General features: G+C 40.4%; 9 protein-coding genes and 1 long non-coding RNA gene across 11 annotated transcripts; 5 read left to right on the top strand and 5 right to left on the bottom strand.

Annotated features, from left to right (window-relative positions):
• The first annotated feature begins 458 nt into the window (after positions 1-458).
• Positions 459-1,730, top strand: LOC116935246. Its single transcript, XR_004401201.2, has 2 exons — positions 459-874; positions 941-1,730. It is a non-coding gene; the product is annotated as an uncharacterized LOC116935246 (long non-coding RNA).
• LOC116935236 (glutamate receptor U1) lies at positions 1,671-3,834 on the bottom strand. The gene is made up of 9 exons (XM_032942584.2): positions 3,611-3,834; positions 3,444-3,538; positions 3,277-3,370; positions 3,056-3,214; positions 2,849-2,993; positions 2,570-2,787; positions 2,378-2,506; positions 2,158-2,306; positions 1,671-2,075 (listed from the first exon to the last, which is right to left on the bottom strand). The coding sequence occupies exons 1-9, from the start codon at positions 3,773-3,775 to the stop codon at positions 1,838-1,840; spliced, it is 1,392 nt and encodes a 463-aa protein (XP_032798475.2). The 5' UTR covers positions 3,776-3,834; the 3' UTR covers positions 1,671-1,837.
• Positions 3,835-4,767: 933 nt separating this feature from the next.
• On the top strand, positions 4,768-5,582 carry LOC116935242 (pro-resilin). Of its 2 annotated transcripts, none has more exons than XM_032942593.2 (3): positions 4,768-4,913; positions 4,987-5,091; positions 5,154-5,582. In XM_032942593.2, the coding sequence occupies exons 1-3, from the start codon at positions 4,908-4,910 to the stop codon at positions 5,436-5,438; spliced, it is 396 nt and encodes a 131-aa protein (XP_032798484.2). In that variant the 5' UTR covers positions 4,768-4,907; the 3' UTR covers positions 5,439-5,582. The 2 variants fall into 2 exon arrangements, with proteins under 2 accessions (XP_032798484.2, XP_032798483.2); XM_032942592.2 differs by having other exon boundaries at positions 4,769-4,913; positions 5,151-5,582.
• A 1,256-nt stretch (positions 5,583-6,838) lies between these two features.
• On the bottom strand, positions 6,839-7,601 carry LOC116935243 (sulfur globule protein CV2). The gene is made up of 3 exons (XM_032942594.2): positions 7,388-7,601; positions 7,155-7,275; positions 6,839-7,092 (listed from the first exon to the last, which is right to left on the bottom strand). Exons 1-3 carry the CDS (start codon positions 7,406-7,408, stop codon positions 6,938-6,940), a joined length of 297 nt encoding a protein of 98 aa, XP_032798485.2. The 5' UTR covers positions 7,409-7,601; the 3' UTR covers positions 6,839-6,937.
• A 373-nt stretch (positions 7,602-7,974) lies between these two features.
• LOC116935237 (pyruvate dehydrogenase (acetyl-transferring) kinase, mitochondrial) lies at positions 7,975-11,347 on the bottom strand. Its single transcript, XM_032942585.2, has 8 exons — positions 11,150-11,347; positions 10,602-10,725; positions 9,988-10,198; positions 9,734-9,918; positions 9,513-9,674; positions 9,271-9,449; positions 9,099-9,213; positions 7,975-9,039 (listed from the first exon to the last, which is right to left on the bottom strand). Exons 2-8 carry the CDS (start codon positions 10,708-10,710, stop codon positions 8,762-8,764), a joined length of 1,239 nt encoding a protein of 412 aa, XP_032798476.1. The 5' UTR covers positions 10,711-10,725; positions 11,150-11,347; the 3' UTR covers positions 7,975-8,761.
• A 216-nt stretch (positions 11,348-11,563) lies between these two features.
• On the bottom strand, positions 11,564-13,032 carry LOC116935240 (max-like protein X). Its single transcript, XM_032942590.2, has 6 exons — positions 12,874-13,032; positions 12,659-12,811; positions 12,375-12,586; positions 12,121-12,288; positions 11,933-12,049; positions 11,564-11,870 (listed from the first exon to the last, which is right to left on the bottom strand). Exons 1-6 carry the CDS (start codon positions 12,899-12,901, stop codon positions 11,814-11,816), a joined length of 735 nt encoding a protein of 244 aa, XP_032798481.1. The 5' UTR covers positions 12,902-13,032; the 3' UTR covers positions 11,564-11,813.
• A 159-nt stretch (positions 13,033-13,191) lies between these two features.
• On the top strand, positions 13,192-14,931 carry LOC116935239 (3-hydroxyisobutyrate dehydrogenase, mitochondrial). The gene is made up of 6 exons (XM_032942589.2): positions 13,192-13,351; positions 13,502-13,593; positions 13,667-13,845; positions 13,903-14,024; positions 14,108-14,318; positions 14,384-14,931. Exons 1-6 carry the CDS (start codon positions 13,276-13,278, stop codon positions 14,700-14,702), a joined length of 999 nt encoding a protein of 332 aa, XP_032798480.1. The 5' UTR covers positions 13,192-13,275; the 3' UTR covers positions 14,703-14,931.
• A 1,535-nt stretch (positions 14,932-16,466) lies between these two features.
• Positions 16,467-18,854, top strand: LOC116935234 (GTP-binding protein 4). The gene is made up of 2 exons (XM_032942583.2): positions 16,467-16,634; positions 16,696-18,854. Exons 1-2 carry the CDS (start codon positions 16,584-16,586, stop codon positions 18,544-18,546), a joined length of 1,902 nt encoding a protein of 633 aa, XP_032798474.2. The 5' UTR covers positions 16,467-16,583; the 3' UTR covers positions 18,547-18,854.
• A 344-nt stretch (positions 18,855-19,198) lies between these two features.
• On the bottom strand, positions 19,199-20,402 carry LOC116935241 (zinc finger protein 271). The gene is made up of 4 exons (XM_032942591.2): positions 20,266-20,402; positions 19,951-20,203; positions 19,592-19,742; positions 19,199-19,480 (listed from the first exon to the last, which is right to left on the bottom strand). The coding sequence occupies exons 1-4, from the start codon at positions 20,349-20,351 to the stop codon at positions 19,326-19,328; spliced, it is 645 nt and encodes a 214-aa protein (XP_032798482.1). The 5' UTR covers positions 20,352-20,402; the 3' UTR covers positions 19,199-19,325.
• A 2,346-nt stretch (positions 20,403-22,748) lies between these two features.
• On the top strand, positions 22,749-24,671 carry LOC116935238 (glucose-6-phosphatase catalytic subunit 1). The gene is given in 7 exon segments (XM_032942586.2): positions 22,749-22,919; positions 22,983-23,147; positions 23,213-23,422; positions 23,492-23,622; positions 23,702-23,972; positions 24,047-24,107; positions 24,109-24,671. Coding segments are annotated over 7 exon segments (1,080 nt in total). The 5' UTR covers positions 22,749-22,854; the 3' UTR covers positions 24,286-24,671.
• Positions 24,672-25,594: the final 923 nt, after the last annotated feature.

Raw genomic sequence — 25,594 nt, 5'->3', positions numbered from 1 at the left:
GATCAGAGAGACGGGAATTCAAGGTAAGATTAATTTAGCCATTCCAATTGGGTTGGGAATACCCCAGCGTCTGGACAGTGAGATACGACCGTGTCTGTGTGACTGACGGTAGCCAGACGTCAGCCGATCTAGTCCCGGTCGTCTTTGGGATGTCAAAAAAGGGGGGAAAAAAAAAGGGGGGGGAAAAAAAAAAGGTTATCCCTTTTTTTAAAAGCCGGGAAAAAAAAGGGGGGGGGGGGGGTTTTTTTTCTTAAAAAAAAAAAAAAAAATTTATTAAAAAAAAAAAAAAAAAAAAAAAAAAAAAAAGGGAAAAAAAAAAAAAAAAGAAAGAAAAAAAAAAAATTTTTTTTTTTTTTTTTTTTTTTTTTTTTTTTTTTTTTTTTTTTTTTTTTTTTTGGAGGGAGTGTTTGGGAAAAGGGAGTTGGGATTTGAATTAAAAAACCAAAACAATGGGCGAATGTCCGCGAAGGAACAGCGGCGAAAGGGGCCTGCAGAGACGGGCAGGCCCCTTTCTGAAGCCGGCTTGAGTCAACACTAATCAATTCAGCCGCAATCACGCTGTAGGATTCGGCTGAGATTACTGTTCAAGTCACACTACAAAGTCCAGTATCAGCGGATGCTTTGGACAAAGGACACAAGAGCAATTTAGAATAAGGTCAATTAGATAATAAGTTTGCGACCCGAAGTTCGAGTAGGGGAAAAGAGAAAAGTCTTACGTTTCGCAAAGCGTAAGCCTTTTTTCTTTTCCGCCCTTTTTTCCCCAAACATTATTGAAACTCCGCGTTGGTGAAACGCGGGGTGAAAAGGATCGGACAATATAAAAGCCCCAATGCGTTATATTTGCAACGCCCCCAAACTATCTAAGGATCAAATGGTAAATCGTCTACAGCTTAAATCATTTACAGCCAAAATAGGAAAACAGTAACAATTGCATTTCCAGCAAGCTCCAACGCCGCATTCTCTTGCCGGGGTCGTGAAAGATGAGTCTACCGCATCGTCCGATGGCCGCCCGCGGATCGAAGTGTAGAGGTCCGATACGATGGTTAAGCTTATGGTTACAAATACGAGCCTTTCACATCCAATGAATCAACTAGCAACTGCTACCTTGCAACTAGCAAAACAGCAAATTGAAGTTCGTACCCCAACGCATAAAACAACCCAACGGAAAAACGCAGAAATCCAAAAAACAAAAAACAAAACAAAAAAAAAGGTGGGAAACTAAATTCTAAAATCTCACGTAAAGAACGCAAAAAAAAACACCTTTCTCCAGACACTTGGGAAATGGAAATTAAGCAAAACCAATCATATCAGTCGTAACATTTTTCTCATCAAGGCCAAAAAAGGTACTAGACTGTCTCTGTATAATAAGTGATTTTGCTTACCTTACCTCCACCGTTCATCCACTCCGATGTCGGCCATTATGTTTTTGAATAATAAGTCTACAAAAAGGGTTTGGGTAACCTTTAAAAAAATATATATGCAACCCAATATTCTGAGGTGACTATAGCCACAGGTTGCCAGATGTGATACATCGTTGGTTAGTTGGAAAACGTAACAATTTTTGAAACTGTTGGACGTTAGTTAATTACTCTTCCTTTTTTTTTGGTGGATGCATTGGCAGAAAAATTTTTGCATAAAAAATGAGTGTTTTACTATTGTATTGCGGTATTTGCATTGTCCGAACGTTATCAGTAATCGATAATGCAGATTAATACACAATAATCAACATCCATGCTGTCGAGTAGTACAAATTAGACCATGCAAGAAAATAGTAATTATCAAATGTTTAACAAGAGAAGATGATCTATAGTAGTACTACAGGCAAGATGACTGCACATTATTTTCGGGCAAACGCTTTCTTCATTTTTGCGAAAATCAATTCGACAATAAAAATGAAGAAACTTATAGCCATGCCCAAACCCACGATGACCAAGGATCCACTCATTTCCTTCAGGCCGAGTGGAGCAATTTTTTGAGCTTGGGCGTTTGCCAAATCCGAAACGCGGCAGCGGTTCTGCGATTTGGCAGTTTTCTCGGCGTACTGAATCAATCCAGCTTGATGCAACAGCAGGAGACTACACGTTAAACGACGGACAATGAATGTGATTTTAGAAATAATCTCTTGCTAAGAAATGAATTAATATTGTCGAAGATTACTCGTAGTCAATTGCTTTGGCTATCGGACTGTTCTTCGGATAGGTGAAGACTTGCGGGCGACCAAAGAAGGTTTTCTCAGCCAGAGTCACGAGACATTTACTGTTCATTTTATAGCTATTTTCAATCACAGATTCTGCATTGGACTCGACCTGTCAATCAAGTATCGATATGTGGTTTTTAGTCTACGTACGTTTCACCTTGCAAATATTTAAAGACGCACCATGACCAGAGCAGTATTATCCTTTACGATGGTGGATATGTCATCTACAGTCAATGCATTGACGATTCTTCTTTCAGGATAGCGTCGCATTTGATAAGCAAGCATTTTAAATGTGGGATCCGATGACGACTGAAACAACGGTCGATCTTTAGGATAACGATAAATGAATCAATTAGCATCGTATAGACGAACCATGATGTGCTCGTCCGTGCTCGATCCTTTGATCAGTAGAGTCTTAACCGTTCTGCTTTTGGCTGAATCTTCAATAGAATTGACAGCCGTTTTGAATACAGGTGTCGACAGGATAGAAGTATACGACGCCGTAAAGTAATTCATGGCGATGTAAATGCCAAATATGGTAACAAAACAAACTATTCGAAACGGTATTGAGGAACCTCTCGGAGTAGTACCTTTTTGTAAGACGTAGACAGTTGATTTGATCCTATCCTAGAAGTGATATGTGATACATACCTTGGGATGTCCACAAACCGAAATAGAAAACAACCCAGTAACCCAAAGTGGGAGCCTTAACGCCCAGTCTTGAACTGTTGACGCGGACGAGTATCCACGAAACCACAGTGGTAACAATAAAAGTAACTAAAATGGCAATCCAAACCTTAAGAACATGAAATAAGAGTTTGTTTGATGCTCCCAGCTCAATGCCTAATGAGTCTATACCGAAAACTGAAATGATGATATACCAAACCATGCTCTGCTAGCTTCTTTTGGAAAAGGGATAATTATAGCTGAATTTGCATATACCACGGGATAAGAAACATCGAGTATCTTCGACTTACTGGGTGCTGCTGCACTCAAAGTCACACACATATCAACTTCCTGAATATACGATGAAAACAGTGAAATATGCTTCCTCACAATTGCATCAGTCTCGGAATTACCTTGCGTTGCAATTGGCCAGTTGTTCCAGTCCAGGAACCGTTCGGCTGAAGAAAACCGGCTGTTAAAATGTCCCGCGGAGGAATAATGTCATACCTACAAAGTAGCATGCAGAAAAAGGTAAAAATTTATATCACTGATACTGAAATATAAGTCAGGAATGAATTACGTGAAACCAAGATGACTTGCTAAAATGTCTAGCACAATTTTCTCAATTATCCCATAATTGATGACGGCCATTTCAGGAATTTTTACCAAAGGGCTCTGCATCGAATCCACCGGGCGTAACAAAGAGGTGGCTTGTATGACTCCGTATATGTCTTAATTTAAGCTTACCCTAGTACTTGAAATAAGCAAGTGCAACTGGTACAACGATAGGCGAGGATTTTTGGTTCTGTGAGTAGTCATGCTAGTTGGACCTACCAAAAAAGCTGATGTACCTAAAAGAATAACATTAACAAGCAACTTGTATCGTGAAGGATTGTCGATAAAAATCATCATTAGTCGACAGTGTGTATCTGTTTAGAAGACCAGTGTGTCCATAGAAGTAAGGCTTCCACACTGGAGCATTTTCTGGAACTGAACGCTTCATTTATAGAGCCTCTCCCATTTCAATTACCAATCTCCTGGTAGTAGAGCATAGAGGTCATGGAAGACGTTAAAGTTGTTGAATAAAACTTTCGTCTTTCCATATAGCATATACAAGAGGGCTATATCAATTGAATAACCACCAGTGCGTAAATTTAAAGGCTTCCCAAGTAGTTAATTGAAACGCCAAACAGAGTACAAGGTATGGTATTAAGATAGCTAAACATGTACATCATTTAATAGGTGAGTGGGCAATTCCAACATTAGCCCAAGTGAAACGGAACTTTGAATATTTAGAACACAGCAGAATAGAGTAATAGCTATATACACGTGATTTACGTTTTGTATTACGTGATTTGTACAATACATTTAATACAACAACTGGTTAGTCAGCAAGCAGTACTGCGTAGGCTGGATAAGAGGACAATAAGACCAATAAGAAAATTGGCAAGACATGGCCACTGAAGGACAATTTAGAAACAAAAAGAATGCGCGATTCTCACGAAACGTAAAGGCGTGAACAAAGAGAGAGTTAATATCTTTTATTTATTTTGTTCTCGACTGTCTTGCTACGTCAGCCTGAAAGCAAACGGCATGTCTAGTTCGGTGACACTACTTGATGTAAACGTGAGATAGCGTCCGAATTTCGCCAACATGAGGTCAGTGTATTAAAAAAGTATGGATTTGTTACATTACGTAATGAAACATCACGATATGGAACAGGTCACCGATTAAAAATATCCGGAAAAGAGAAACAGGCAAACAATTCCAGTCGCTCTAAGGTGGATGAAAGTCCGCTGGTCGTGAACGTAACCGCAAAAAGTGAACGTGCAAAAACTAACGTCCCCCGCTTTTCGATTTCCATTTCTCTCCGTGGACAGTCGCGATAATGTGTGACCAATCACGTAACATTATTGTCTTCTTCTCTAGTTGCTACCTCGTATAGTACTCCACGTATACTATGCAACTATATAACACGGCTGTGTTGACTGGAAAAATTCATCAGTCGTTCCACGATTCCACCAGCTAAAGCTTCTTCCTCATCATGCAGGTCTTATTATTACCATTTTTTGTAAAACAATCAACCACAATTTCAATTATAACAAATGCTTATCAAACAATAGGTCCAAACTGTTATCTTCTTCGTTTCATTGGCCGTCGTTTTGATTGCTGGACAGGAGCAGCCTCAATATGCAAGTGGTGTGGCCAAGCCTTCTTACGAGCAACAGGTAACTATCGTTTGCCGATGCTTACCGAAGGAAAAGTCAATAACAAATTAAATGTCCAGCAGGCTCCAATGCCGCATTCCTTTGCCTGGGCTGTTAAAGATGAGCCCAGCAAGAACGACTACTCCCACCAACAGGAAAGCGATGGCAAAGTGACCACCGGCTCCTACCGTGTCGTTTTGCCGGACGGCCGCACTCAGATCGTCGCTTACAAGGCTGATGAAAATGGATACGTTGCCGACGTCAAATACGAAGGTGAAGCTCGGTATCCTGAATACAAGCCATCCTCTTACAGCAAACCAACGCAATCCTATACCGAAGAGGCGAAACCGGAATACCTTTCGGCTTAAGAGTTGAAAACAGGCCGAATCGACGTGTACTAATGTGAGTTCCCATTCGGAGCAATTCTTTTTCAAAAGTTTAATGTTTCATTGGTTGTAAATAAACTCCTGTATTATATACGAAATTCAATAAATTAGCTAACTTTAGAATGACATCGTGATCGTGTTTCGCCCATAACTATACCGATATGCATTGGAATTGTTCATCATTTCCATCCACCTATCCATATGCATTTCTCAATTTGAAATCTGAGAACAAGCAGAAACAGATGCGCATTGTGTATTCCACTAAATAGTTTTGCAATTCACGACAAGTCAAATTTTCCATATTCTTTTTGTAATTTGCTTATATCGTTATGATATCAGCGAGTGCAGCTTGTGCAGAGATTGAAGATGGGCTTCGGCATCACGGTAGTCATAAATGCTAACTGGACCCATGAAAAAAGATGATGTACTCAGAAGAGATATGGACCAACAACTGATATCGTGAATAGGTTATCTTTATTAGTAACATATCATCAGTCGATAGTGAGTTTATGTTTAGATGCTCTCTCTACAAGAGGAAGCCTCAAGGCTTATGTACTCTTGAAGGCAAAGCTTTCAGATTGAAGCCTGATGCAATCAAAACAATATAATTTATACACTGTCCTCCTTTGTATCGAAAGCAATTTTCTCGAACCTTGCTCGAGGATGTACTTCTGATAGCTAATTCCACAAGGCTGTATCTGAGAATCACCCGCGCGTAAAGTTAAATGTCGTCGCAATTGAAATGCTAAACCAAAATCCGAGGTAAAGCATTAAGTCAATTAAGTATGCTATATATAGTACATGATTGAATAGATGGGTCGGCAACTTGACGAATTTATCGAAGTGAAACAACAAATAATTTGGCATTCATTCGATGCGGCAGAATAGTAAACTAGACGTTCTGTTGATTACACTGATGTATAGCAGATTGAAAAATATTGCCCATGAAATTAAATTCATGGCTCAATTGCATCATCGGCAAACCAATTCATAGACGCATTCGAATTTCGTAAAATGAAGGAATTAAAATGTGTCTATACTCCGAGATTTAAAAAAAGTCATTGACTTGACGTGACACGATGTATGTCAACACAACGATTACGTCAGCACATTATCATTCGTTTCACGTTAAGCCCGGTGTTTTTTTGTTTATTGAATTTAATAATAATTACGAAACAGTCGTAAACTTATTCAACCTGCATCCTGTTTATTGTTACGTCTCCGTGTGCGGAGTGGTCACATGCTTTCAACATAGCCCGAAAACAATCAGCGTTTCGGATTCCTCTTGTATTCCCAATATTTCTCTGGCGAACTGTGAAATTGACTTGAAATTCGTAAAAATTGGCCTGAGGTGATTGAAATCTCAGTACAATTGAATTTGATTGCTTTGTTAACCATGTATTTTCACGTTTTTGAAACAACATTTTTAAAAATTCGTTATAGACCTTATTGTTTTAGAATGAACACATATTCAAGGCTTTCTATTTGGCTTCAATCTCAATAGTTATCGGTGCGCTGCTGGCGGGCTGTCGATCATAGTCGCCAGCGTAGCCATAATATCCTTCTTCACCAGGACCGTATTCTGCGTACTCGGCACCATATCCACCGTACCCATAACCGCCATCATACGGATTACCTGCAATAACTGAACAGTTCACATTTTGTACGATACTCAGAATAAGACTAATAAGGTGTTACCGTAACCGTAACGAGTTCCCAACAGTCCGCTCAAAATTGCCTCGAGATGGCGACGGTTGCGCGGAGCTCCTTCAACCACAACAGTGATGGCCAGGAGAGACAAAACAACACACAACATCAACTAAAAATACATATATATAGATGTCATCAATAGGTAAATAAAGTCAGATCTTACTTCAAATTATATTAACTGAATTTTCTAAAAATTGAGTTGATGCTACAAACGTAATTACCAAGATAGGACGAGTGGCCATGATTTCTCTTTGAGGACGAAAATCTAAAAATGTTTAGTTCGATTGATGATCATCGAATGGTTGATCACTAGGCCCAAGTCAACGGCTTTTTATACTTGAGGGTTCCCTAGAAAGACTGGTGTAAAACCCAATCTCCCCAATACATCGAAGAGGGTTTTTCCAGCTTAAAAAATAAAAGCTTGTCTTAGGTTAGTAACCTGAATTTCAAGGACACGATATCCTTTCTTGATAGAGCCTTAGCCCTACTAGGAAAATTTCGTCACTATCTTACCGCGTGCCCATCGCTTTCACGCACGGCTTCGAATTCCCTTCTAGGGTGCATTAGCCTCTGCTAACCGGTGAACGATGTACTCGGATCCTCGGATATAGGAGGCTGCTCCCAGCTTCTTCCCCTCACAGCCTGTGGCGATGGAAACCTGTTTTTATTTTTCAAAATTTCCCAGTCTTCCCAATCTTCTCTTTCTCATTAACACCGTTGAAGGTGACGCTAGATGTAGAGGTCGATATCGTTTTTCAATAAAACTAAGAACACATAAAATTTAAATCTTTTCATCACGTGCACGTACTATCGTTTGAACTGGTGTGTATTACTCGTTTTACATTTCAGGAAAAGTAAAAAAAAAAAAAAATCTCGACATAAAAATTGTTGCAGCTCTTATACATCGCTTTATAATATGTAAAGTGGAATTTCCTAACTTCAATAATATGGGGGGATATTATGTTCAACTATACATTTCTTCTCCCTTCAAATTACGTTGACCTCAATCACATAAAAAAATATATAAAAAATCTTCGAGTGTGTCGCCAACATCTTGTACGTAATACAGCATTCCTTTTAAATGGTTATGTCAAAACATCACTAGTGGATGTGAAAGGGGTGTACTGTAAGATACATAAAGACAGGGTTTTTTCCTCTCTCTTATAACAGCAGCAAGAAAACACTCGGGGTCATTTCAGGATAAACGCATCACGGAGCAATATCGCATCATTTTACGGTTCCTTTTTTTCTTTCTATGAAAATCTAACGTTTAAAAAAGAAGGAAGGAAGAAAGGAAAAGTGTGTTTCACCGATGAAATCAGCACCGAACCTTTAACCATGTTCAAATGAGATTTACACATCTACAACTTAGTTAAATTCATAGAATCTGAAAAATATTAAAAAAAAAAAAAAAAAAAAGGAAGTTAACTGGTTGAATCATTACCCTTGATACTGTAGTCCATTAGGGAACTTGTATCTGTAGGTTGGCATCAAACTAATCCATACCAAAACTGTTAATCGTATTGTTGTCGACCGGAAAATGATGCTTAGGTAATTATGTATGGTTGGTTAAGAGTCTCCCCACAATTGCACTACTATTTAATGAGCTGGGCTTTAGTTGACAAGTGACGGGCCCTTGCATGCGATGAAGTAGAGCCACCAATGTGGCTGACCCAGTCGCGAGTCGGCAACGGTGAGCTGTACTGACGTGTAGAGCTGTGATTGAAAACGGGCAACATTTCATTAGCCTCCTCGCTGATGGCCTTCAGGAAAACGTAGGCATCCGTGCCGTAGCCCTCGCATGATGTCAACGTCAAATCGCCCAATAGATAGCGGGCATATAAGCGTGACAAGGGCAGGCCGTATCCGTAACCTTGGGAGCGAAAATAGATGTTAACATTTCAAGGTGAGGCAACAGACTATCAAATATACCGGCCAGTGGGGCGGAATCCGTGTCCGACAGCGACGGCTGCGGTGCAGTAGAGTACATGTAATGAAAGAGATTTTTCATGTCGGATCGAGTGACACCCCCACCTCGATCAGATATCTGAAAACAGGATTCAATTAGATTTACTGATCACTTAAAGGGATTGCCAATTTTTACCTTGATGGTAACATCTTCTTTCCCGCGGATGATCAACACCTGAATGGGCGGATAATCTCGTGCGGCAGCGCCGTGATGTTCAACAACGGCTCGCATGGCATTCTTGAACAGTTCGAACAACGTGTGATAGAGATGTGACGGAACATAGACAATTTGGATGGGCAATCCTGGTTCCAAGTCTACAAAGCAAACCATTGCTCGTTTCAGGTAAAACAGTGAAATTCAAGAATCAGCTCATTTACTATTATGCTCTTGGACTTCAATATCGGGGGAAGTCAGGTAATACTGATCGCAAAGGAATTTTGCATTTTCGTAGGCATCACGCACTACGGATTGGACATCGCAGTTGGGATCGATGCAGCCAATGTGCCTCGTGTTGTTCATTTGCCCACCAAACAGCAACGCTGCAATTACGTAAATTTAATGTTTGAATCAATAATGAATTTTGAATTTGAATTTATACTGTGTTGGTTTATCAGCATCCGGATGCCTATCCGAGACATGTAGAAACGATCTAGAAAGTAATGAATGCGGTGCTCAACGGTCTGATCAACTGGATGGGATTCACGTAACTCGATGACACCCTTGGCCATGGTCGGCACGACGTCGGCATGTCGATTGCGAATCTTGACTAAAGTCTGGCAAAATCTGAATACAAAATCGAAAGTGAATGATCAATAAATCGGCTAAGTTAAATTTGTCATCTGTTTCACCCACTCGAGAAGTTTTTTCTGATCGACGCTTTTGAGATCCTCGAATTCAAGAATTTCTGTGAAACTTTTGACGTACCAGTTGTGTACCAAATGAACTGACGGCATGCGTAGTAGATTTTGCGGCAAGAGGTTGATCTCTTGCATAATGTTGGCAAGACGAACTGGCAATTCTTTGCGCAGAAACTCAAACGAACGGACTTCATTGGCACTGCGACCTGTTTTCAAGAAAAACGACCCAGATAAACAAAGCCAATATTAATACTTTGTAAGTCCCATGCGGGGTATGTGTCAGAGTCAACAAGTTTGACGTTTTTTTGGCAAATGTCCAGCAGGAAAAACGCAATTTGCATCCCGGTTTTATTTAAAAACCTGTTGTTGTTTTTCCAACGATATTTTTACCGCGTTCAAAACAACACCAAAAAACACTGGCCCCTTCCATAGAAACCTCTAAACTTTGTAAACAAACAACAAGTTTTGACCTTCGGCAGCGATAGCGATTAAATAAACAACGTAACGGCGAGACAGGGTCTCGTTCGTTACTGGTTTCGCGTAATCTTTTTGCTTCACCCAAAAAACAATGTTGGGTGAAATAAAATATACATTTCGTTTTTAACCTACCAAAGTCGATGAATTGTTTGACGGACAATGGCGAAGGGTTGAAATGGGAATAATGATCCAGCATCCGCGACAGGTTTCGGACGTTGGCAGTGAAGACAGTGAGCCTCATTTTTTGCAGCCTAGTCTAAATTTAGAGCATTCTTTAGATATTGGGCGTCGAAGTATAACAAACAACTTGATAAGTAGACAAAATAGTTGTTAATAATAAATGTAGACACTTGGAATCCCTCTCGACGATTGCCAAGAAATTGGAATCGTGACGTCACGTCATCCCAAATTAAAGCTAGGAAACCTTAATAAAAAAAAAGAGAAAAGGAAACCACGTAGGGTGACTGAGGGTGTACGTGACGCAAGTCAGTGCTCTGTTACGGTGGAATAACAATTAATATTCCTTGTTGATTACAATTTCTTTTTCTTTCAAAGGGGAATTTTTAGAGGCTGAACGCTTTTTAGAACGGAAACAAAATACCAGTCCGTTTGAACAACTTTCGAAAAAAAAAAAGAAAATGCTGCTTAAAGAATACAAAAGATGTTTTGTTTGATCAAACCTTTTACGTAGCCGATTCCACGATCAAGTAGGTTTCAATGCAGTTCACAAGTTTCTTCAAGATTGATTTGAGATATCCGATCAGGGAGATATTATCCAGGTAGAGACTAGTTTTTAGGTAAGAAAACACTTCGCATCTCGCACATTTGACCGTCCAAAGTACAACTGAAAAGTAAAAACATCGACACAGCGACACTACGCTCTAGTTGCAGACGAAAAACCCTGCGAGGGACGACCTCTATTTTCATTTTCTCCCACTCAAAACAGCCGCAGGGTGAAAACTACATTACAAATATCTGTAAATAGATGGCGACATTTTATTAGAATTCATCTACTGCTTTTATTTAAAAAACAATTTTATGTAATAAATTGGAGTAAAAATGACGCAAACGTAAAAAAAAAATCAATGCGCAAATAAAATACGAGATAATTCTATTTCCGACTAACACACACGTAACTTTACAAAGGCTAAAAAGTCATCATATATCGAGTTTGAATTTCTTTGGCGGTTTCTTATAAGCCCTCGGAGAATTGTCGTATCACGCAGTACTGATGGTATATTGGCAAATTCTGGGCATTAGACGCGGCAACGATCAGCCAATGTGGTACACAATTAAGCTGAGTACAAGTTGATTTCTTTCACGCACTTCTTCGTTTTGGTGGATTCAATTGGACCCCGTGATGAGTTGCTGAAGTACGCTGACTGCCAAGTTTTTCAAACTCTGCAGCCCACACAAAACATTATCAGAAGTGTAACAGAAACATAACCAGTGCACACTTGAACCTGTGGTTTGCAATGTTCCTCAACCCATGAAAAGACATTGCTTGACAGGTCTACAAAGCTAGCTGCAGAAACCATGGAATCAAATGTCAAGAAAAGGTTTTCCATGATGGTTTGAAACTAAACAAAGAAACAATAGTAAATTTTAGTGTGAAACTCCTTTTCAGATAACTATTTCAAATTTATATTACCAACTGGAATTTTACTTCATCAGGTACTCTGTTCTCAGATTGGCCAGACTGAGACTGATTAGCCTTCACAATTTGATCATAATTGCTTTTCATTATCTGTAAACCAATAACTTCTTTTCTTAAAGCTGACAATTCCTCCTCCTGCTTCTTTTTCTGTTGCTGGAGGAACTATAAAATTGTACAAAAATGAAGGATTTTTATGGTTGGTGGCTAAGCCTGGTTCTATCAAATCTAATCTATTGAAGGTTAATTACTTGAATGTAATCAATTGATCGTTGGAGGACAGTTGCTTTGCTTAGTTTATATCCGCTGATGGGATCCTGCTGCTGACATGTTGGTACTAAATCTTGCAAAGAGCTATAACCTTTCTTAATGGCATCCCTTCTTTTTTGCTCTGCTTGAGTGTGGGCTTCTCGTCTTCTCTCTTTGTAGCTTTTGGTGCTCTTACAATCACTGTCTTCATCATCTGTGAAATTATATAACACTCTTACACTCAAATTTAACTTTTGAAGAGCTCTCTGTTGATTTCAACAATTACCTGTATTTTGTGCTGAGGAAGAAAGTGTATGTATGCTACTCGTGCTGCTGCAACGCGAAAACGGGGTATCTCTCTTATCACCAATTCGCTCTTTTTCTATAGGGCTCGATGGTTCCGTTTTTCCGTCAAAACTAAGTCGATTTTCTGCGCCAACTAAAAATTGCAAGACAGGTTAATCACCAAAATTTCTGAATGCATTTTGTTGTTAAGAATACTTAGTGTCATTTGGCTTCTGTGGTCCATTTTTGTGTGTGTGTGATAGAGAACAATCACTATTCGCTAGGCAATTACTCCTATCTTTTTTGCTTAAGGTTACTCGACTCCGTAGTATGTTTATCTTCGAACAACAAAAATCTTTGTTGCTATCCGTTCGACGCCACCTGACGGCAACGATGGCCCTGAATTATATTTTTATAGAAATCAAATCTGTTTTTCGTGATTTTTTTTTTGTAAATTAATTTAAAAATAGTGAAAATACCCTTGCTGATACGCATTAAATTTTATATATTACACTTGCGTGAGTTTCCCTAGAGGGCATTGGCACACGTAAAGGTAGTCCTCAGTAAACAGACTTTTTCACATACAACACGGTACCTTTCTAAGCAGAAGACGCTAGTATGGCTGCGCTCAGTAATGTAACCCGGAATTCTAAAGTGCTAATCCAAGTGATTGGGAAGAATCGCACATTTTCGTGTAAGTTCATTTTTTTACAGGTGCGTTAATACTTGTGTTCCACCAAAAAGGTTAAAAACTTTGCATAAAGTTGTACTAAGGTAGTTGCTATCTAGCAAGTGCACATCTCATTTTAAAAAGAAAAAAGGTAAAAAATTGCTTTTCTGATAGGTTCAGCAGTCCAGCATGGATCGGGGAAACGCGTGGGCTTTATTGGGCTTGGAAATATGGGCGGACCTATGGCCTTGAATTTATTAAATAAGGTATTTCTATTGTTGCTTGTTTTGGTTGGTCAGTACTCCTATTGTTATAAACTGTCTTAATATTCATTTCCAGGGGAACTCGGTAACTGTGTATGATGTTTATCCTGAAGCTATGTCAAAATTGCAAAATGCAGGTGCAGCAATTGGACATAGTCCTGCAGAGGTGGCAGAAAAATCAGATACAATTATAACTATGCTACCAAACAGTACTCATGTACAAGAAGCATATGCAGGAGAAAATGGAGTCTTCCAGTAATATCTAGATTGATCAATCATGTGGTAAAAAATAAATAACTCAATCACATACAGGACAGCAAAGCCAGGTTCTTTGTTAATTGATAGCAGCACCATAGATCCCAGTGTATCCAAAGAAATGGCAAGTCTAGCTGAAAAGAAAGCAATGACATTTATTGATGCACCAGTTTCTGGAGGTAGTGTGTGATTTTTATTTAAATTTACTTATAGTAGCACCTCCTTTTTATCATATGTACTACTTATCATAATTTTCTTTAAGGTGTGATGGCTGCTAAAGCTGGAACATTGACTTTCATGGTTGGAGGGCCAGAAAAAGAATTTGCAAATGCCAAAGCAGTGCTGGAACATGTAGGCAAAAACATTGTATATTGTGGTTCAGTAGGGTCAGGCCAAGCTGCCAAAATTTGTAATAACATGTTGCTAGCCATCAACATGGTTGGGACAGCAGAAGCAATGAATCTTGGTGTTAGGTAATATGTGCTTTAAATACTAATGTTACAGCAAAGATTTTAAGGAAAATTTTGTTCTTTATCAGATTGGGATTGGATCCAAAATTGCTAAGCAATATTATCAACACGAGTTCCGGTCGTTCGTGGTCTAGTGAAATATACAACCCTGTGCCTGGTGTACTACCCAACGTCCCGGCATCAAACAACTATGAAGGAGGATTTGGAACAGCCCTGATGATGAAGGATCTTGGGCTTGCTCAAAGTTCTGCTACTCGTTCCAACTCCGCCATACCACTTGGATCGCTAGCTCATCAACTATACCGGCTAATGAGTGTACGAGGTTACGCTAAAAAAGATTTCTCGTCAATTTACCAGTTCCTTCAAAAATCAGAAAATAGTAATTAGTAATGAAAGAAACCAGAAGAGGAGATTGAATCTATTAAAGCTTTAAAGTCCCACACAACCCATATAACACCATAGACTGTGATTCACAATTGGTGAATGATAAAATAAAATTTATGTGTAGCCCCTTTCTTCCGAAAAAACTGAAATTTGTCCAGTCAGTGCATTGATGTACCTTTATGGTACACTGTAAAGGTATCACGTGAGTCGAAATAAATAGAGATAAGATTTTTCCGACGTGCCAAATCATCCCAAGAAGTGTCACCTAACTCTGGGATTACTATGTTTTCGTTCGAAGAGGATCGTTTGCATAACTAATAGTTTCCCCAAAAAAAACCTGTTTCTATTTGGTTTACTTTCAGAAGATGATATCCTTCCGTGTACGTGTTACCATTCTTTCTCCAAAAAACCCCCGACCGAGCAAACGCACAGCCCCTTCAGCAAGATTTCCTTTTGAAATCCTTTTTGAGTGCACCCTCATTCTTTAATTCATGATTCTCTATATGGCATGTGAACACCGCATAGTAGCAGGTATTTTTTTGTTGCTGATTGTCCTCCCAGTCCCGCTATGCAAGGTTATTAAGAAAAGTCTGATGCAGACCGAGGCGAATTATTTAAAAAAAACAGGTTAATTTCAAACACGTTTCACTCGGATTGGACTTGCATCCAAATCAAACCACCAGATATAAAAAGAAAGCTTTCGTTCGATGGTAAAAGAGTATTGCCAGCAAGAGTCGTTTGTTGTTGCATGGTAAACAGCATCGTTTTTGTTGGATAAAATGACAGCCCTGCTCTTTTTGAAATATTATGTGATATTTGTTTCGGTGTTTTCTGTTTCGTCTTCCACGTTTGTTGAAAACAAAGCTCATAGACAAGTTCCAGAGGATTTTCACCTGTTTAGCGTGGACTTTCTTCAGCCAATAGTGCTCCGTCCAATCAGATTCCCTTATTATCCGTGGCTACTTGTTCATAGTCACCATCGTGTAAGAAATGAAAACGAGAAAGGTAAAATACCTGTTTCACGGTACCCTAATGTTCTAATAATAACTAATTTTGTTAAAGAAAACGGATCAATGAAAAACGTTGGAAGGTGGGAAAATGTTTCGAATGCTATTTAGCATACAGGTCCCAACGCACCAGGACACGCTATTTCCTGGCCAGGACCATGAAAAATCGGTAATAATTCATCGGTGTACAAAAATGTATTCGTATGATTTTCACCATTACGGTAAGGGTAATACATGCCAACTGATGATAATAGACATAACAGTGTCACTGCTTTTCAGTTCATCCCCTCACTGAATTCCAATGGCCTAAAGAGTTCTCTTCACACCAACTCTTACATTAAGGCACGATAACGATAGGGCTAATGGTTTGCGATAAGGGAAAAAAGGTTTTCTTCCATAACCCATACCAGGGACGATAGGCAAACAAGATTGGTTTGACAGGAAGTTTACCGAATGTAGAATGGTCTTTTGGCAAGCAGCCTCAGCCACTTAGCTTAGCCGCCAAGACGATTCTTTGTACTGCGAGTGTTTCATTTGAAGTCATGCACAGTAAATTTCAAAAAGTACTAGCTTACACCTCCGATAGGTAAAAAGCAATGCTGAAAAGAACATTAACTCTAGAAGAAATCATTTGTTTCATGCGTCAAACATTTTGCCACATTAAAAGTTAGTCGTCATTCGCTCATCCCTCTAGATGTCACTACCTCTGCAAAGGAGTAATAGACTAGAAGTCTACCACTAGATGTCTGCTTTCCATGTGTCTTCTTTCTTTTCGTTGCACGTGTTAGCAGTGGACTGCGCCATTGCTTAAGATTTCAGAGAAAATTCTCTGAAAATCGTGTAATTTTTCTTTAGTGCGACATATACCACCAATAAAATGACGTCGCAGTATAACTTCAAAAAGATCGTCATCGTTCCGACGGCGAAGGTAAATCAATAGCAATATTTCGACTGATTGATTGAAACCTAACGTGTCTTAACATTCACAGGATTTTATCGACATAGTCTTGTCCAAAACTCAGAGAAAGACGCCTACTGTAGTCCATAAGCAGTACAAAATTTCTCGAATCCGACAATTCTATATGCGCAAAGTCAAGTTTTCCCAGCAGACTTTTCATGACAAATTGTCCACAATTCTGACTGACTTCCCCAAGCTGGACGACATTCATCCTTTCTATGCTGATTTGATGAATGTCCTGTACGACAAGGATCATTACAAATTAGCTCTTGGCCAGATAAATATTGCTCTGCACTTGATAGACAATGTCTCGAAGGATTATGTCCGTTTGCTCAAGTATGGTGATTCACTTTACCGATGCAAGCAGCTGAAGAAGGCAGCCTTGGGTCGTATGGCCACAATTATGAAGAGACAAGCACAGAGTCTCCAATATTTAGAGCAGGTCAGACAGCATCTTTCCCGTCTGCCTTCCATTGACCCAAATACCCGCACTCTGCTTATCTGTGGATTCCCCAATGTTGGCAAATCCAGCTTCATCAACAAGATAACTAGGGCAGATGTTGAAGTTCAGCCATACGCTTTCACCACCAAATCACTCTTCGTCGGGCATACTGATCATCGCTATCTGAGGTGGCAGGTTGTAGACACACCTGGAATTTTGGATCACCCTCTCGAAAATCGCAACACGATTGAAATGCAAGCTATTGCTGCTTTGGCCCATCTTCGTGCTGCTATTCTCTACGTTATGGACATTTCAGAGCAATGCGGTCACACGATCGAACAGCAAGTTGCTCTATTTGAGAGTATCAAGCCCCTTTTTGCCAACAAACCATTGCTCGTGGTGCTGAACAAGACGGATGTAATCCGGCTGGAGGAACTGAAGCCTGAACAAAAGACCTTGATCCAAGGTTTCATCAATGATGATATACCCGTTATGGAGATGTCGACGTTAAGCGAAGAAGGTGTGATGGCTGTTAAGAGTGAAGCTTGCGAACGTCTGCTGGCCCACAGAATCGAAGTAAAGATCAAGAGCAAGAAGGTGGAAGGCATTCTCAATCGGCTACACGTAGCCGTACCGAAACCCCGCGATGGAGTCGTACGTCCGGCATTCGTGCCAGAGACTGTGATTAGGCAACGTTTGGTAAAGGAACCTAAGGCCAAGAAGAAGACGGAACGCGATCTCGAGGTTGAACTTGAGGATGATTATTCTCTCGATTTGAAAAAGAACTACGATCTACCAGCCGACTTCAAGTACGATGTCATCCCAGAGTTCTGGGAAGGCAAAAATATTGCCGATTACATCGATCCAGACATTATGGCCAAGCTGGAGGAACTCGAACGCGAGGAAGAACTGCGAATTGAATCCGGCGTTTACGAAAAAGAAGAAGAAGAAATGGACGATGAAGAAAAGGAAATCCATCGGTTAGCTGGCAAGATCCGTGAGAAGAAGGCCATCATCGCCATCGAGTCCCGCATTGGTCGCAGTGGAGGCGCACCGGTGATGCCGCGTGCCGGACGCAAACGCGAACGTTCCGTCAGCCGTTTACGCTCTGAGTTCGAAGAACTTGGAGTTGACATGAGCAACAAGAGTGGAGCCCACTTCTCTCGCACTAAATCACGCTCTGCCAGCCGTCCACCAATTAAGAAGGCCCGCGCAGATTCAACCGGCCGAGTCAGTTCATCGTCTCGTGTAACTCCTCGCGATCAATCTGGCATCCGTAACGTTGAGTTGAAGGCCAAGGCTAAGAAGATGGGACACAAAGCACAGGGCAAGATGAATCAATTCGGTAAGGCTGGTGAAGCCGATCGTCACATCGCCGTCAAGATGCCAAGACATCTTTACTCTGGCAAGCGTGGTATTGGTAAAACCGATCGCCGTTAAAAAGAAAATGTAATAAGAAGAAAAATCTACATCCGAACGATTATTGAAGAGGCAAGAGAAGAATGCGAGATGGACGCCCCCGTTCCTGGAGTTTGTTGGAAGAGGAGAGGCCAAGGTTAGATTTCATTTTATCGCCAAGTCCCTGATTGTTTGATGTGGTAATCATGTCGAAGAGTTCTGTACTTTTGCGCCAATTCCATCTCTCCTCCCGGTTCATGTGTACCCACTTAATAATATTTTTCAAGAGTTTAACATCCTGAAAAATATGAAAAGAAAGTACACGGCGTGGTGTCAGTCTTGCTATCGAATTGAGTTTCATTATTTATTGACTATAATTTCAAAGTTTTTGATATTAAAAGCAATAATTTTTTCCCTATCTCGGTGGCTCGATGCCGAGTTCTTGTTTTGAGAATTGGCCCCGTGCCAAGGATTGAAAAATCGTAAACAACTTTTGCCTTGGGTTATTATCTCGCCTTGTGGTGACGCAAACAAAAGAGAGACTAACCTTCCCTGATTATTTCTCTTATTTTGCATAGATTGCTAAATAAGGGAGAAGTAAACAACAACATCAAAACACTCGGAATGGGGTCTCTAGTGCGCTGCATTTTTTGTTTCGTGGTTGTTTTCTTTAAGTTTATATTTACAAATCAGCTGAGGTGAAAGGCCGGAACGTTTTTGCCTTGCCTTTTTATTTTATTATTATAAGTAGATTATTTTCATTTAAAATGGGACACAAGAAAATCCTTTTTTCGGCAAATACGTTGTATTAAACAAAAGAATTAGCTGTAGACTAGCGATGCTTGTGGCGGAGTGGGTTGAGCCGAAACGCGCCGACGACCCGGATGAGTTCCGGCGTGTCTCCGCTGATGAGTTAACAAGTTGGAAGATTGGCTAAAGGTTTTACCGCATTGGTGACATCGGTAAGGCTTTTCACCTGTCGGATTTCAACGGTAGGGCAAATGATTATGGAACGCGTCAGCTCATCATCACCAGAATTTCAACCTAATCATTGCCGATTGCTTAAGGAATTTAAAAGAAAAAGAACCTGTGTGGACGAAGATATGTTTCTTGAGATCAGAATTCTGGTAGAATTTTTTCGAGCAGAAATGGCAGCTGAAAGGACGAACTCCCGAATGGATCAAGCGATGTGTAGCTAGTGTACTCGAGCGCCGGAACTGCTTGCCACACTGCGTGCACTTATTGAATTAGAGTAAAAGATTATTATTATTTTTTAATCTTAGCGTTTTATTTTTCTGCGTCTCACAATTTCGGGACGAGGCCATGTATCCCCCCCTGTTAAAGGAAGTGGTTTTTTTTTTTTTGCCGTTTAATGTTACAATTTTTGCCCGTTGACCAGAAACTGGTTATTCCGTTGAAACTGTTGCTATAGATCTATTTGCTTACCGACCAATTTTTACTTCCGGGAGGAACGGCTGTGTCTACACTCTTGTCCTTGAAACTTGCAATCATTCGTCTGGGATGTCTAGATTGAACAAGAGTTTGTGTTGACACATCTGCTGGACCCGTATGATTAAGAAACGAATCTGACGATCTTGATTTTTGGTTCGATTTTGTCAGTGATGAACCGTCATCCTGATTGGCGAGTATCGCGGATGGCGACGGTGCCGGGGCGATAAAAGCGTTATGCCAATATCTCCTTAAATAATCAATTTCTTAAAAACCAATCGCGTAAGAATGAAAACAATTGCGCAAACGTACCAATGGAGGATGCTCATTTGACTGGAGAAACATCTGAAACCACAAATTAAACATCCGTAACTGGCTAAAGGCTTGATGACTAGCATAGCGGCGACAGCCGGAAGGTCGACCCGTGCGCTAATGACTGGCACCGGTGGAGCAGCATCCGGTAAGGATACCTTCCGGATCTTGTTGGCCGGATGATGGCTGCTATTGTTTCTCGACAGCTTCTTTTATTATTCCTGCGCAGCGGTTAAAAGAGTCGCTCTATGCTTTTAACGTCTCTCACAGGTTGGATTAGATCCCGCGCGCTCGCGACATTCGGTAAAGCAGACCGCAATCAACGCATCGTCTCCCCAGTCTGTACCGTTTAAGAATTGACAGTCTGTCACGAGAAACAATTAAGATTAAGATTAGAGGGAGCGGTTTCAATTACGGGTCCCCCCCTCTACGCAACCTTCGATGATCCCCACGGGTGAGACATCCCCGGCAGTCCGCGTATGTCATAATCCCTTCGTTAGAAATGCATGGACCTCATCGTGATTATCATTGCTTCTCTTACGCGGTACTTTTGTTTACTCTCCATGACGTCGGTTTTTGCCCTTTTGGCTCTTTTCATTTACAAACGGCAGTCGATGAAAAATTCAGGAAAAATCGCATTTAAACCATACAAGATTGTCTTTTGTTTCAGCGTCTAGTAGAACGGCCTTCAGCTTATCGGCCTGATACGAGGTATCCATTTGGTCGATGCGCTAGCTTTTGATATGTCCATGTCATATAACACGAACGTTGTTTTGTTTTTTTATTGCAACTTCCTAATCTCAATCGTACAACGTCCCATGTGTGTGTGTAGCCAAAGACTGTGTGTCATGATATGGTTTTGTCGGTATTCAATTTCTATTAGCGACTCAACAACAACTTGTTTGTCTCGGGATGTTTTTTCCCATTTTTTTTTTTTATTATTGGTGGCCATATTTCATTTTTCCTTAATGCTTTTTATTCCTAGCCTTTTTTATTTCATTTTGGAAGTCCATGTTTCAAACGGGATAGACCCTGTTGTATAAGGTATTAGTGGTTATTGGAGTACCCGGTCAAAGGCCAAGTCCTCGATTCTGTTCTATTTAATTTGTTTGTCAATTCGTGCCGAGTTTTATTTTTTCTCTTGTTTGCCTCCCACGTTTTATCAGAGAATTTGACTAGCCGTCCTACTCAGGGCCAGTGCGATAAGCCACACGCTATTTTAAAAAATTATTCAGCGCGCGCCAAATTTAAACGAGTTATTATCAAATCGCGATCTGATCCAGCTGGGAAAATCGGGAATCAAATGAGGAAAATAACAAAAGAACCTTGACTGTTATTTGCACCAACAACTCCAAATCAAGCCGGATCTTTCAAACTTTTGCGTAAACAAACCTATAAAAATCCATCAGAGAGAGAGAGAGAGCCCATTTTTTTCCCCCTTCCTTTATGCTATTGCGTTTCCGTATATGGGATATGCAAACTGATTATGCAGCCACTCAGTCTAGAAAACGAAACAAACAACAACAAGTGAATTTCAAAAGTGAGGGTCGGAGCGGGGCAAATGGCACCTAATTTCGAAGGTGATGGTCAACGAAACAAAGTCCCGTCGGCCCCGATGTCCCATAGCATGCAGTACAGGTGATAACCACGTGAACAACTTGTGGGCTGGCAGTCCCGCTCGGTCACGGAGAAATCTCCTACAACGAGGTGAAGGCGGTTGTTTGTTTTTTCCATCCGTGCATTTTGTTCAATGGCTTTCCAAAGTCCGGTTTTTTGTTTTTCGTAACGGCTGTGGAATATTAATTCAACATCGCCTTATATTTTCTTGTTTGCGAAAAAAACAACAACCGGAGAAATCCAAAGCGATCGAAAACAACAAATAAAAGGCCAGGGCAAAGTCAGGTCCAATTTTGTTGTTTGATGTCCATCGTTTTTTTTTATAGAATAACATCATCGATGATTCAATTTCTATTTCGAACGGTCGAACAAAATTGATCACGAGCTTAGCGACAGGACAACATGTTGGATGAGTCCGCAGGAAGGGATTCATTGACCGCAACCTCTTCAACTATCGAAATTTTATATGCCAATCATTGCCTTCCGCAGAAAGAACTCTGCACACAAGTTGCGTGAAAAACAAGCGTGGTGTTCACGTGAAAGAGCGTGAACGAATCATCGTTCGTATTTTTTTGCCGGGGAGAGCCGCGGGTATGAAAACCGCTGCACACCAGAAAAATGAGACTAGCAGGGAATCGGCATCGACGGCTAGAAAGAGAAAAACAAGTCAATAACAAGTGGAAAACAACAACAACAGCCGCGGGAGGGGAGGCGGGAGAAAACGGGTTGCAACGATTGGGATACACTTGGGGTCAACAAGTGGGCCGGAGCTCCACGGTGGATGCCGTAACGCTTGGACTTTCACGGCCGTTGGTGGGCATGACACTCACACGCCTCCGTTCGTATATAAAAGCGCGCGCGCAGTGCATGTTCAACTTCAAAAACGATCGTGCAGTTGATCAATCAACAAGTCTAGTAATAAAAGACAGAACAGAAATCTCCCGGCAGACGTCCCAGTAACACGAATCGAATATGGCTTCTGAACTTCAATCGATTTACAGCTACGGAGTGGATCTGATTAGCATCCTTCAATCCTCGTAAGTTTCTCGTTTGTTCAATTAGTATTCTCTAGATTCTAATTTTGCTTTTACTTGCTAAAGATTCCCCGATGGAGAGAGCTTCTTCATGGACATTTCCAAAATCTTTGATCCCAAATATGTTTTCACTATTTACTTCCCCATCATCTTCGCACTTCAATGGGCCATTGGCGTTAAATTGTTGGGCACCATCATCGTCGTTGAATGGCTCAATCAAGTCTTGAAATGGTAAATCAAAATCTTTGTAATTTGAGGCTTTAAACTCGTCCTAACTTCCAACATTTGCGGAATAGGCTGATGCACGGTGATCGTCCTTACTGGTGGGTTCACGAGGTGGAAGTCGCTTACAACTCAACATCGCTGTTACCTGAGATCTTCCAGTATCGTTCCACCTGCGAAACCGGTCCAGGGATGCCATCCGGCCACTCGATGGCCATGTCCGCAGCCTGGTACGTCGTTGTCCAATCATTCGTCGATCGAGTCGTCAAGCCTTCAAAAATGAGGTACGTGTTTGAGCACTTTTACAACTCATGAAAGAATTTATCAGCAATTAATATTTTCATCGTTTCTAGTGCTTCATTGAAACAACAATCCATTCAACTTCTGTGGGCTGCTTTCGTTGTCATTCAAACTCTCGTTGTTATGTCGAGAATGTACATCGCCGCCCACTTTCCTCATCAATGCGCTCTCGGACTCTTTTTGGGTAAGCAATTCATTCACCATTTCAATGAAGTCTGATCACGTCTGGTAATAACAAATTTATTTTTATTTCAATCGCTTAGGTGTGTCTGTTGCTCATCAAGTGTACGGCTCTTCGAAATGGCTGAACCTTAAACGCGGCCAATGGCTTCTCGTCGCCTCCGTCATCTTGGCCAGTGCCATCGGTACTTATTCCTTCTTGTTGCTGACCGGAAGGAATCCTGCGTGGTCCATCAGCCAAGCGTACAAATGGTGCGCCAAACGAGAGTACATCCACGTCGACACTACCCCATTCTACAGTCTGACACGTTACAGCGGTGCAGCCTTCGGTCTCGGTCTCGGCTTAACTTCAACGTAAGATTCAAATTTCATTTTATTTAGATATTGAATCGCTTAATTAATGGCTATTTCATTTATTATATCAATAGGTACTTTAGCCAGACGGAAAGAACGAGCTTCACCCGAGTCCAGACGATGGTAACTTTAGTTATTGGGCCTTATCCTCGGGTACGGAGCGGAGCTTGCGCACGTTGCCATTCCCAAGACAAACGAGTCGGTGTTTTACACGCTGGAATTCCTGTTGAACGTCGTCTTCCCCTACAGCGCAATCGCATTGATACCTTATGCCGTGATGAAGTCTTCAGCAGCCAAAGTGAAATCCTTGTAAGTAGGACAGAGGAAATGAAGAGAAGCTAGGAGACAAAAAAGCTCATACCTCACGCGCATTTTGGTCGGCGTGTGCAATCGACCAACGTGATTTGTTTTAATAGTTTAATGACTGTATTGCGGAGAATGTTTTTTTTTTTCCTTTTTCTTGTTCATGTTTGATGCTTCGATGTTTTCAGCCATTCTGAATCTAATTTTGGATGAAGCTGGCTTGTATCCTAACAATGATAACTGGCTCGATGAATCTTTTTTGTATGAAGAATTGGTGATATTTATGTTTATGTGTTATGTATGCGACCAGTTTTATTATTTGAATGCCAGAATTATGTAAGTTCACGAAATTCCACAATATACCGTGTTTACGAAATAAAACAATTCTGAACTTCATCTTCTTCTTTCTTAATTATGAGAAGTAAAACTGATTTTATTTTTTGCATTAGGTATTTAACTCTGGCCTTTCATGTCGTTTCCCTCTATTCGTACGGCGTTTGGTATGTAATTAGTTGTAGAGTTAGATAAAACCATAAGATTATTGATCAATATTTGATTAACGATGCGGCCAACACGTTCTAAAGTTGTGCTAAAACACTGATCATGACCCTCTAATCTTGATTTGCAGACTTTGAAACTGATTGAACATAAGAATTCTATTTTAGAGTCATAAATATTTATAAAGAGTTTGATTTTAATGGAGGTGTTCCTCGGTTATTTGCATTTTGTTGATAAAAGAATTATACTTTCTTTTAGGCTTCGATCACCGTACTTGTAGTAAAATTTTCCGATTAAATCATATCAATCTTAATTATTTTGTTTGAATTAACTTAAACAACCGAAGAGTTAAACTAGTTTCAGCATTTTCGAGACAACAACTCACGATGTCACGTTGATAAAAAAAAAATAATAGTAGCATTTCGCAACGCTTTGACCGATTCGTGGAAACGGAAATGTCGGGACCTAAAACAACAAATTGCAACACATAATGGGAAACTTCAAATATCACTATCACCACGATGCGACCTAACCTGTCTACAGGTGGTTACCACGTGAACATTGCATTTGGCTCAACGTGCAAGTGGAAAAGGGGTCCGTGAAAGAACACAAAAATTAGGTGTTTTCCAACTCGAGTCATAAAGTCCAACCATACAACTTGTAATCCAACAGGTGCAAAGTTCATCTGTGGAATTTCATAGCATTAGAAATTAACATAATTCTGGAGAATATGAATTTTAATGTGTTTATATATCAATTGAGGGATAGGCGTTTCTAGAAAGGGGAAAAAGACTAGAAAAATAAGGATGTCTTATGTTATG

Source organism: Daphnia magna, linkage group LG4, assembly GCF_020631705.1.
Source record: "Daphnia magna isolate NIES linkage group LG4, ASM2063170v1.1, whole genome shotgun sequence".
In the NCBI taxonomy this organism is placed as follows: domain Eukaryota; kingdom Metazoa; phylum Arthropoda; class Branchiopoda; order Diplostraca; family Daphniidae; genus Daphnia; species Daphnia magna.
The sequence above is the reverse complement of the archived record's forward strand: the minus strand, read 5'-3'. Positions and strand labels throughout refer to the sequence as shown.